Genomic DNA, 12,866 nt, shown 5'->3' on the forward strand with positions numbered 1-12,866 from the left:
GGCACATACCAGGAATGCCACAGCCCATTGCTAAGTAAAGAGAAAGAGTGAGAAGCAGATGGGGCAGAAAAGGCTGAGGTGTCTTTTAGCGCTAGTCTTTCAAAAAGGTAAACTGTGCCAAGGGCTTAATCACATTAATTTAGACAGATGAAGACAGAACTGAAGGAGGAAAAATTGGGTTAGACAGTGTGGCTGAGATAAATGTGTTCAAGCTGACCCATTCTGGTGGAACTTGACTGAAAATATTTATAGAAAAAACCAAAGTGAAGTCTTAGGCATAGGGGGTTTTTCAAAGAACGTGGAAAAGATAAGAAAGGTTTCTGAAAAGCAGTAAGGGTCAAAGACAATACTCAGTTTTAACAGTAGAATATAGATAAACATGGGACTATAGACCTGGCAACCTAACTTCAAACCTCAGGAAAAAAATTAAATATGCAGAAGATCGTGTGATGATAAATAATTATCAACAGAGATTTAAGCCTATCCAATTTCTTTCTTTGCATAAGGGGAAAGCAGTAGGTGTAAACCATAGTGACTATACTAGGACTTATGAGAATACTCCTGTGTGGTGTTCTTGTAGGCAAACTCAGCAAATATGGCCAGGGTGAGAAACGAATGGGAAAAGTGCCTGCTAAGAGGAAGAATCAAGAATTGTTTCTCTACCAAGGTGAGAGGGTGGAGTTTATTAGTAGCTTGGAGGACAGGTTTTTTTTAATAAAACAGAAGTGGCTTGGAAACTTTACTTTCGCTTGCAGAAGTAACGGACAGGAGTGTACATCATACTGAGTAGCACGGATGTTTCCTGATTACCCCAGGTGCTGTTGAAAGTGTCATGGAGGGTGAGAGTCATCCAACCTCAAGTCGATATGCAGCTGTAGTCCAGGCTCTATCCACAATCAGCACAAAGGCACCTCTTGGGTGATTCATCCCATCCAAGGACAGAGTTTTATGTTAAGGGAAATGAATCACTCCCCAGGATTTCCTCTCCCTGCCATCCCATTGCCTGTAGAGGAGTATAAAGGGACTACCTTAGAGAAGCCACTTAACTTTTAAATAGTTAACTTTATGTGAAGTGAATCCCATCCCTGGGTACTCAATTCTGTGTAAAGTAGACATTAAGCAGATCTTATAACTTGTCCCAGGATCTGTAGACTGACTGATGAGCTTCCACTAGTAGGTTATCCAGGGATATACTCTTTCCTATTCTTGCATTTTCCAGGTAAATGCAAGGCTGGCAGGCAGGTTCATGTTGTCATCTAATAGTTTTAGTTATCAGCTTCTCAGGAGGAAGTAGGAAGCTTAAGGTTTAAGTTTGTGTCATGGTCTGTGCAGTATTTTGGAGTGGGAAAAGAGTATATTTTTCACAAATAAATCAATGGAGCTAATGGCAATCCTTTGCCCTGAACGTCCTCTTCCCATATAGACCCTGGTCTAAGGTGCATGGACGTTAATGAAAGTCTTGTGAAATAAAGAGCCACAAATTATATATTTGTAGAAATAGCCCATGAATGGAAAGACTTCTCTGTGTCTTAGACCTGAACCTTTGTAATAATAAGACATTCAGGAGAAACAATGGCTCCACAAATACTGGTAATTCTTCTGTTGAAGAATTACACTGATAATTTTCCAGCTAGTCTGAAAAGAGGAACAGCAGACCTTTCCACATTAGTAGTCCTCCCTCCACCCATGGCAGCTGGCCACAGCTATGGGCTTCTGTCCCACCACAATATCACCTGAAACCAGCGGGTCTTTCAGTAAAGACAAAGGATGAATATTGAGGTTGTCTTTTCAGGCAGACCTAAGCTGGTTCAAAGGATTGGCTTCTCCCTTCCATTTGAATAGAGACTCAAGTCACAGTACATGTTAAGGTTCTCCCATGAGGGAGATAACAACAATGAGATGCAAAGGTGGGTCCAAGTATCATCCCTCTTTTTGTGAGGGAAGTGTCTGCGGTGTCTGTTGTGGTTCTTCTCCTCAGCTAAATCACTGAGGCCTCCCACAGAGGAGTTGCTGAGGCTGTAGGAGCATGATGAAACAGCCACAGGATGGTGAATAACCACAGGAGCAGCTGCTGTTGAGAAAGACTGGCCCGAAATGCTCCAGCACTTAAACCATCTTTCTTCATATTGTAATGATCATATGGATAAAAGAATGATCAGAAAAGTACAGGTCTGAGCAAGGATCTTACTAACAGATGCCAATATGACCGGAGCCTTGTAAATAAGATAAATGAAGCAACAGATACTTGCTTACCTGTTTCCTTCCCTAGTCCAGATATTACTCACAGCCTCTCACAGGACAATATACTTTCTCCTGTGTATTTGGCAGGGCAGAGGATGAGGTGTTTGAAAGAAACAGGAAATGAGTTGTTCCTTTTCAAAAGACTTAAGCCCTCTGTGCTGATAGAATATGTAGGGAAATGCTTAGGTGTATTCCTGTAGTTCTCTATCCAGCTGTAGGAAGAAATTGATCTCAGGCAGACAGCCTGCTGCTGGTTAGATCCTTGAAAGACTCCATATCCTGACTGATGTTGCGGTTAAAATTAGTACATTTGCCCCATGGCGTCATCCAGGAATTTCCTGCTGCATGAAATAACAAACAAACAAACAAAATAATCTGTGGATAATATGGTGGAAACCAGTGTTTTATTCATACAGGGAAAATTTCTTATTGTGAATGCAGTAAGTTACTTCCAAGGCAGGATATGGATGGCATCATCTTACCCCAGATCACTCACACCTGTTTAAATATTATGTGGTGCATTGTAAGACCCTATGAACTTTAGAACTTTATTATTTTGTAAAGCATATTGTTGTGTTCATTCTTTTGTTTTGTACGGTTATTGCAGGATCAATGGATATCCACATCTACTGAAAGGAGCTCCTTTACCTCTTGCAGTTCCATGAGGACAAAAGTGTATCCTGATTTTATTTTGGAGGTCACTGTGTACTTTTTTCGGGTCTTCCATAGCCAAAAGTTTCAATATAACAAACTATCACCATGTTGTGCAGTTTTAAGAGTGCATATTCATGTGTATATACATGTGTATTTTACTACAAATGAATCACAGTTTATCTTTTCTTATGGGTGCCACCTTTTTGCCTGATCCCCTTTCTTCTTCAGGCCTTCTCACACATTCCTAAGTGCCCCATTTTCTTTTTAGTTGCATACCTGCCAGAATCCTCCTCTGCCCACAGAAGAATTTCTGGTGTGTCTGTCAGACTGTTTATATAGTTGCCAGCACAACTGTTCTCACTTGATTCCTAGTTTTCTAACATTAATACCAGACTGGATTTGAAAGTACAAAGATGCTTAAAAATAGTGACAAACATTTAAAAATACTGAAGACAAATAATTTTATTTCTTTCTGTTTCTAAACAAAAAAGTCTGGCTTCGTTTTATTTTCTCTGTTTGTCTGCCCCTTCAGAACAGTAGCAGCCAACAACATTCTGCTGAATTTATCATACGCTCATTTGCCACCTCTGCATGGTTGTGTTACACGAAGGCTCTGAGTGAGGCTGTCTGAGCTGCCATTCTTGGCCCCTGCATCTGTTCTGAGAAAGAAACTGAAGGAGAAATACAGAGTGCAGAAGAGCTTTATTTTTATTTTTATTTTATTATTTTTTTGTTGTTGTTTCATGATGTCAGGCATATTAAGCGTAAAGGTTCCTGAAATAAAAGATAAGATCAGAATTTATTTTCTTTAAAGCTGTTGTCTAAAAGGGTTAGTCATCTAGATGTTTTGACAGCAGCCCTGGACCTAGGAGTGTTGGTTGATGAGAAGCTCAACATGAGCCACCAGTGCATGCTTGCAGCCCAGAAAGCTAACTGTATTCTGGGCTGCATCAAAAGAAGCATGGCCAGCAAGCCAAGGGAAGTGACTGTTCCCCTCTACTCTGCTCTTCTGAGACCCCACCTGGAGTGCTGCATTCAGCTCTAGGGCCCCCAGCACAAGAAGGACATGGATGTATTAGAATGAGTCCAGAGGAGGGCCATGAGGATGATCAGGGGGCTGGAGCACCTCTCCTATAGGCACAGGCTGAGGGAGTTGGGGTTGTTTATCCTGGAGAAGAGAAGGCTCTGGGGAGACCTTACAGTGGCTTTCCAGTACCGAAAGGGGGCGTACAGGAAAGCTGGTTGGAGGTCCCTTCCAACCCAAACCATGATTCTATGACTTCAGAGTAACCCCGGGCTCCTTTTCTGCATCTGTAAATGGAAATACATATCGCTAAAGACTAAATTAAGTGTGTAATGCAGGTCAGATAAATCCTCTTTGGGAGTACGTGATTCTCACCACTGACTACAGCCAAAGCCCAACCTAGTCATTAAAATTAAAAGTGGTGCATCCCCTACTTGATACACCAGGGAAAAATGTAGTTCCACTCTGTCACGGATGCCAAAAATAAAATGGCTGATCTTTTTTTTTTTTGAGTGTGGCCAATGTTCTTTGTGCTTTAATTTCTTAAGCAAGAGAGTTGTAAATGGACTTGCAAGGTGCAAGTAGCACAGCTCTGGTCCAAGCAGAATTCCTGCTAAATTACATCATGACAGGTTAAATGGATGTTGAGTTCATTGTCGTAGTGGGGGCCAATTGCATTTTTCTTCCATTTGCTTGACTGTATTCACTCATTACATTTGCCTGAAGGATTGCTCCCAAGTTTTTCAGGCTGAATATTAGAACTATATGCTACGTTTGTTGAGCAGAACCCATAATGTGTGGGTAACTTTTTTTTTTTTCAAAAAAAAAAAAAGTGTTTTTTTTTTTTTGCCTTCTCCAACTAAAAAAATAAAATAAAAATGTTAATCTCAGCATGACACTGCTAACACTTCTGAAAAAACTACAGCAACAACTGCTAGTGCTCCAGGTAAAACAGTAAGAAGTAACTCCTCCAGGGAAATAGATATGCATTTTAAAATCATTAGCATTTTTTAAAGCAAATAATTTTATTCTGTTTTGAAAAAAGGGAAAATTCCTGGCAGCAAATTGGATATTAATTTTGTCCATGGTTAACAAAGAAACTTAACAATTTGCTTAACTTTAAGCACATGATTACTCTCACTGTCTATTCACATGCTAAATGTAATACTTAAACACTTTGTTAAGCTCAGATATGCTGTCAGAAAGCGTTACTGTAATTAGATTGTTACAGCAATGCATATATGAACCTTACAGAGTAATTTTCCTGATTAGCAAGATCATTATTAAAAGCACCTTATTTCAAAGAATATAATAGTTTTAAAGGCTGTCTTTAGGAAAAAATAAATAAAATAAACAAACAGCAACAACAACAAAAGAGCAACAAAAAAACAACCAGCTTTTGCACAGAATAGGAGAATGTCTTTTACCAAGTTGTTGAGGATCATTTACACAACTATATTTTTAGGGAAACACTGCACCCTACAGGTGAAAACTGTTCCCCTATCATGTAACACCTTGGGAAGGTCTTGGGAGAGAAAACTGGATTCTCTATTTGAGCAGTTAATGAGTGGTGAGCAATTAATACTTTTGAACTTGGAAGTGCATTGTCTGCAGCATTCCTATAAACAAGAAGAAGACTTCTTTCTTTCTCTCTTCACTACTTAATTTCTAAAATATAACCAAAGGTATTAAAGGAAATAAAAGAGATATTCTGTAACATTTAGCACAGTAAAGAATAAGTAATTATATGATAAGCACTGGCTGTCTCTTCACATAGTTTGCAGTTACAAGTAAAATCTAAGTGCCCTTTGCTATCTCTTGATAATCCTATAAACTTAATTTCCAGTTAGAAATCCAAGCAGGAAACCTCAGAACCAAGCCTGCGCTCCTAGCATCCAGCCTCACTGCCTTGCAGTCCCATTACTAATTCCTTTTCTCCATTTTCTGATTTCTGGCCATTAGATGGCAATCTTGACCATCATCTGTCACCTGCTTCCTCTCTGCAAGTCCTCTGCTGGCAAACATGCTTGCATGCTCACACTCCTAAGAAAATCTTTTCTTGTCCCTCTGCCTTTCTTATTTATACCCACAATAGCTATGCAGAGACGAGGTGTTAAACTTTTTGGTAAATAACCTGGGAGAGGGAGAGTGTGGCCTACGAACAAGTAATATGCATTTCAGCTGAAAGTAGCAGTATTTTATGCTCAGGCAGCTGGGAACATTCCTCTGCATGATTTTATGATTTTTCTTTGCAGTCAGCCAGAATTCCACCAGCTGGCAGGTCTCTGGCTGGATTTTTTCTTCAGGAGATGCCCACTAACACTCATGTGCAGGATGTCTGCCCACCTGGTCAGCTGTGCAAGTGCATGCTCCCATGCATTGTGCTCAGGATCACTAAGGACTTAACCATGGTGCAAACCTGCAGGCTTCAGGCACTTTCTGAATCCACGTTGGATTCATCTGTTTTTACCTGCCTGTGCCCGCAAGAAGGTTTTCAGTTTGGTTGCAGAAAATCTACCCTCTGCAGGTATCTGAAACTCCCTGTTTGCAGACCTTCTCTCTCTACTTTCTCACCATGGGGAAGCTGGATGTTACTTTGTAACTCCCCGTTCAGTGTTTAATTTTCCCTTCAAATAACCCCAGACTGGCAGCACGTCCCTGTTCTGCAACCCAGCTCCTGAGTCCCAAGGCACAGGTAGCAGTGGGAAGGCAGGAGCCTGGCTATTGCTAGATAGCTGGAGGGAGACCTGGTAACCAACCAAGTCATGGGAATACCCTTCAGCATGAGGCAGACCCTCCACCTTTGAATTCTGGGTCATCCCCTACTGATGGCATTTGGCAGTGTTAAAATCTATCAGAGATCAGCTCTCAGCCCTTTCCAGGAACACATCCCATTGTCAGGGAGAGGAGGACTTTTACATTTTTTGCTCATATTTAATGACCAACTTCAGTGTTTATGAAGAACTTTTAGTTCTAAATGTCCTTCATTTTCCTTGTTTTGCTGGTTCAAAAACACCATCAAACTGGTCATCAAAAACTAATTTTTATTTGAAAGCAAATATTCAATGGTCCACCCCTCCACTCTTCCCATTGAAGTGATATTTGCCTTTCATTTTGTCAACAGGACTAATTTGTAGGACAAGACAGGGTAACTCTCTCAGATTAGACCATCCATATGAGGCCATTCTGTGCTCTTACCAGATTTTTAATATATGCTTTGCAGAGAGAGGCCTCCACTGGCTTCCATTCACTGGCCAGTTATGCCTCCTCTGTCTGTCTTCATTCAGGAATCCAAATTTTTTCCCTTTGCGGTGACTGGCCCTGTGCAGAGAAATCACAGTGTATATGCTGCTCACAGAGATTCTGCTGTAAAGGCAGAGTTCCTGTTTGGACCTTCATCACTAAGAGGCCACTTGATGTCTGTGTTAAGCTACTGAATGTTTACAAAACATTCATGGTAAAAGCAAAAATCAGACAGTGGCCATAAGGGGATACATAGACCAACGTATCTGATGATACTTCAAGTGCTCCTCTAGCCCATGACAATTTTTAGTTCAAGGATTCTCCAATTCAATATGTTTTGCCTGTATGTTAACATTCAGTGGCTATGTCCATGTGTTTGCTCAGCCTCCCCATGAGAAAATTTTGGCATCCTCAGCTTCTTTTGGCAAGGAGTTCCACAGATAATCTGTGCCTCATGGGCACTCCGTTTTTTTTTTGTTTTGTTTTGAACCCAGCTCCTACAAACCTTGTGTGTTTTGCATGCTGCTTCTGATGGCAGAAGGAAAGCTTCCTGTGGAAATACTGTGGATGAAAGGATGAAGTTTGAAACATAAACTGACGTTTTTCCCAGAGTGGAGACTGAAAGAAGGACAGAGTGAGTTGATGAATGGCTCATTCAGGATGGACTGAACACATGCCTGATGCCCCTCTCTCCCCCATCTGTCTTGCGTGAGTCCCAGCAGTCCTGTCTGGGGACAGCTGCAGAGGGTGACCTCAGCACAGGAAAAGGTTTCTGGGTGGCAACTGGCAGAACAGGAACAAGCGCACGTGGGCTTCTGTAAAACTAATTCGTCAGCAAACATTTGTCTGGGCAGCAGTTCTGCCATGCCAGTTCCTTACTTTACAAGAGACCAACAAAGCCATCAGAAGAGGAAATTTTGAATGCTTTCCTGAGCCTTACAGTAAGAGGCAAACCACTTTCAAGGCCCTAAGCAATGCTATATGAATCAGGAGAGGTATGACCAAAGAGCGCAAAGAAGAAGGACCCCAAAATCAGCATCTACTGCTGTTGATGAAGTACAAAGGTTTTTCTCACTCTCTTACTCTCTTTTTTTTTTTTTTTTTTTTTCTGCTTCAGCATTACAGGTTGCACTGTAATTTTAGCTTGCATGTTCATTTTCCAGCTCGCACCATGTCTTATAGCTAAACAAACAATTTGTTTAGCTGTATTTAAGGGCAGCTCATATTTAAGGGCAGCTATAGGCTATAGGGCAGACAGTTTTTAAATTTTGCCTTGCTTATATCTGGAAGATTAATAATGTCCCATGCTTGTTAAAATACATTTATAGCTTCCTTATTTTTGAAGAACTGGGAAATGCAGCTATCCATGCTATTATCACAGCATTAAAATAAGCAACATTTAACAAAAGCCAATAAAAGGTGTTTCATGATATTTGTTTAGGGAGAGAAAATTATATGTTAGCTAATATTTGTATTGGTAAAATTGGTATTTTACTTTCTTTTCTGGAATGTGAAGATGGTTTTTTTTTTTTTTAGTTGTCTGGACCAAGAACAATGTCCTTGTAAATCTGAATCTTTTAAAGAGCACAATAAAAAAGTAAATACAACAAAAGAACAAGACATTTACCTGGCAATGGAAGTATACTATGATTAAGGACTGGAAATCATGAACACGCAGTTTTATACATGAGAAGTCCTTCTTCATGTTTCAAAATTGTAATTTTTCTCAAGTTGCTGTTCATAAACAGGCTGCTAACAACAAAACAAAACAAAATAGACCAAACCAAAACAAAAAGTCTTGTTGGCTTTTTAACAGAAATGTGTATATTATGATTCTGTACCGTTAGTTGGTACTGAAGAATAAGCAGTAGATTTGCTGTTTAGGACTAACATGACAGTGCTGGTGTGTCCAGAAAATGGCTTTTTCTGCATAGATCTTCTCATTGCTTGTTTCATTACCTGGTTGCTATCATCAATGTTTATAGCGATAGGTTTTACATTTTTTGACATCATAGGACTACTTTAAGTTGCAAGAATTATTGAACTGTCCTATCGCCCTAACTAAATAGGAAAAATAATCAATCACAAGAAGGATTTTCTGCCAGTCACAGGAGCATGGATTTTCTGTGGAAACATTTTGCTCCATAAAACCTAACAGAAGGAAGAATTCTGCACTGAAAAGGGAAAGAACCAGTTAGAAGTAAACTAATTGCTGATGTGCAGGCTACTGTAACTAATGTCATCATGGAACAAATCCTGTTCAAGGATCCCCATCCAATGCTCCATTCTGTCCAACAGTTAAACAAAGATATGTGGTGCTGTTTGTTTTAACTCATTTAGCTATAAATTTCAACACTGAAGGAAAAAGAAGATTAGATGTTTCTGCAGATTGCAAATGTACTGATAACTACTGTGGAATTTTCTCTCTCTACTAGATACAAGTAGTGACACCTAATAGCAAGTATTCCTTAGAAAGTTTCTTATTTTTCAAGCTTTCATTAAACATCAGCACAATGAAAGATAAAAAAATGTGTGTAAATAATGATACTTGGTTTATTTTTACCACCTTCTAATAGCATGGAAATGAAACTAAAATATGAAACTACTTGTGGAAGCACCCTGAGTCTGGGAGAGTCAATTTGTTCAATGAAATAGGCTTTTTGTTAAATTTCAGCAGATAGTGAAAATAAATAGAAAAATGCTGTAGTTTTGCCAAACCTTTTTACTGAAACATTTAGAAAAAAGTCCTGGTGTTGGAGATATGTTTGAAATTTGCAAAACTAAATGATTCCACATAGTAGTATCAAACAATTTTTATTTTAAAATATTTCATTATTTTTGTTACTAGACATTTCATAAAGTTTGAATTTAAAATTGTTATTCGATGTTAAATATAAGTTATTTCATTACAATTTTTAATTGTTTTACCATATGTTTCACTGTATGAAAATTTTCAAGATTTGACAAGTTTTCTATACTTGTTTAGGACTAATTGCTTAATGTTTCCTTTTTTTTTGTTTTGGTTAATTTTTATTTTTCAAGGTAGAGACTTGTTTGTGTGCTGCTCAAACTATAAGGAGCAAAATATCAGGAAAATTACTTTATTAACTCTTTTAACAAATTTTTCAGATGTTGGATCAAACTAAGTCCTGGCTGCATAGCTTTAATTCCATATAGCTGAGAGAAGCATTGATTAGGTGCTTTTTTTCATTTCTCACTTTAAAAATTATTGGGTGAGTTTCTTTTTTTTTTTTTTCCCTATTATTAATTTCCTCTTTATTTCCTCTTTGCAGTCTGGTACAGGTTTTCCAGGAAGTCTTTGGGATGTAGGAAATTTCTTGCCTTACCAGTTGCTTGGGAGCAAACCATGGATGCTGGAAGTGGAGGGAATACACCTCATTAAATATAAGGATCTGAAGCAAGCAGCAAGGTGGAAGCAGGAATATTCTCATCACAGGTTTTAAGACTGAGGATAAATACCCAAATTCTCAGGCTCCTCTTATAATCAATATAAGACCATGATCTTAGATGTTAGGGTCTGGCCCTTTTGGAAAAACTTGTCTCTTTCTGACTGTAGGGGAGCTGATGAAACTAGCATAAGCATTTACAATGCCACGAGATCATTTTCTGATGGTGAAAAAGAGATGAATTGGCTAATTAGTCTAATTAACACCAAACTAAAAGCTCCCAGAAGTATAGCAGTGGCCTATATAATATGTATTACTGAATTCAAATTGACTCCAAAAGCACAAACCTTTAACTCTGTGCCAGCCAATCCACTTGTGCCAGTACAATTGCAGGCAGATTTTTGGGTAAGTTCAGAGACACAAAGAAAGTTCAAACACAAAGAAAGCTGATTTCACATGGAAATAATTATTTTCTTTTCTCAAGTAGAACTTTGAAGTCCATGAGATTATCACCAAGAAGGAAAAGAAAAAATATTTTTAGGAACACTAATATCTTCTTTGGGGAAAAGAGAAGTGTCCCCCCGTAAGAGAAATGTTGCATTCCTGTAACACTATTAATATTCTAAGGAGCAAACTTATGTCTGTTGATGAAACCCCTAAGTGCCTCCTTGTGTGGTTGCTCTGCATCTCTTGTCTGTTATTAACCAGCTTTATATCAAACACTTAAAATAAATAATACTTACCTGGTGATATGAACCATGAAAAGTCTGGACTTTCATTCCTTCAGTGAATTAAATAAGAGAAAGTACAAATCCAGTTTCCATTAGACAGGAAAATGTGCTGAAAGACAGGCAGGTGCCCATTTTGGTGGACAGGGAACTATGTGATCTGCAAAACCAATTATTTCAAAATGAATAATGGAAGAGAAAGAATAAACTAGTTTAGTGACAGACAAAGACAGAAAGACTTTTAGAAATTTCACTGGAAAGTGAGATCATAATTATTTAAGGTGCATAAATCTATACTATTTATGCTTAGTAATAGCAACTGAAAAATGTCATGAAAACTTTTCCCCAAATCACCAGTATATTATATTATTTGTGGATATGACCTTCTATTAATGTAATATTATCACACTTATTAAATCAAGCCAAAGCTTTATAGTTTCTGTCTCTTCCAAACTTCTGCAGTCCTTTCACAACAAATACCACTTTCCAGTGAAAGTACAACTGGCTTCACAATTCAAGTAATTTCTCCATGCTGATATAACAGTTTCTGAAGCAAATATTCTTTTTCCTGTCCCATTACTTAATGAAAACCTACCATACTAGCTGTTATTTTTTTGAGCCCTGTTTTTTCCAGACTGTGACAGAAAAGGCCCTCAGCCTTGTCCAGCTCTCAGGCCCTTTCTTCTAGTCCAAACAGAAGCTTGGTTCTTTCCCTATTAGTCACTGTTTCTTCTTGGTTGTCCTGTGTGTGGTCTGGGAAGCTTTTTGTGTGGACATGGATGTAGAGCGAGGCAGTTTGTCAGACAAGAGATGTTATAATGGTGAAAATAATAAAGCAAGAGAAAAAGCAGTATACTGCTGAAAATAAATCCAGGCTTATAAATTTAAGTTCCCTGTGGTCTGACCTATTTAACCTCCCGGTACTGCATAGATGCAATCAGTTGCCAGTCATAGGGTGCTTGCGTTAACAGTTACATATAGCCATTTTGAGAAATCAGGAATTGCTCAAGCACATTCAGAAGGATTTCCTTTGAAGACCAGTTGCACTAAATAATCTAATTCATTTGACAGGAAGGTTGCTTGCTTTATGTTATGAAGGTAGCTATAAAAAATCTGGGATAAATTGCGCTGTTGAGTTGGCAAAAAAGTCCACCAGCAAGCTGGGGTAACTTGTTCTGTTGGAACAAAAGTACCTGAAAGGAGAAAATGCTGTTGGCAAGGTTACTACAGATATATATCTAATAACATAAACTAATTTATAATATTATTATTGCTATTATATTTATTATTTATGATACTGAAGGGTTTGCATTTCATTTTAGGTGCTTAATTTGAGTTTTGAGACCGTACTGTCCATTAAAAGTACTGTAGTTTATCACTGTTTACAAGTAGTTTGCATAAATTCTGTGTACCAACAAGGAGTCCCTGACAAGGAATGTTGTGAAGTTGTGGAATAAGTAAACATATACCAAACTCTTAAGATTTTTAAACTGATCTAGATAATTCTTATTCCCATCTTTCCATAGACAACTGAGATGATTTCCATAAAAACAAACAAACAAGAACTTT

At 38.4% G+C, this 12,866-nt stretch overlaps 1 protein-coding gene across 2 annotated transcripts in view; it reads right to left on the reverse strand.

The window, feature by feature from the left end:
* Positions 1-658: 658 nt before the first annotated feature.
* Positions 659-12,866, reverse strand: part of LOC310888258 (uncharacterized protein) — a 31,556-nt gene continuing 19,348 nt past the window's right edge. For both annotated transcript variants that reach the window (XR_014575868.1, XM_083814835.1), the window contains 5 exons: positions 11,313-11,457; positions 8,790-8,914; positions 7,668-7,780; positions 7,118-7,240; positions 659-3,669 (listed from right to left, as the gene is read on the reverse strand). Coding sequence is in view for 1 of the 2 variants with exons in the window: in XM_083814835.1 (XP_083670961.1) it covers positions 3,654-3,669; positions 7,118-7,240; positions 7,668-7,780; positions 8,790-8,867 (330 nt within the window). In the remaining variant the exon portion in view is untranslated. The remainder of the gene's footprint in view (positions 3,670-7,117; positions 7,241-7,667; positions 7,781-8,789; positions 8,915-11,312; positions 11,458-12,866) is intronic.

This window comes from Anser anser (assembly GCF_964211835.1).
Source record: "Anser anser genome assembly, chromosome: 1".
NCBI classification, from domain to species: domain Eukaryota; kingdom Metazoa; phylum Chordata; class Aves; order Anseriformes; family Anatidae; genus Anser; species Anser anser.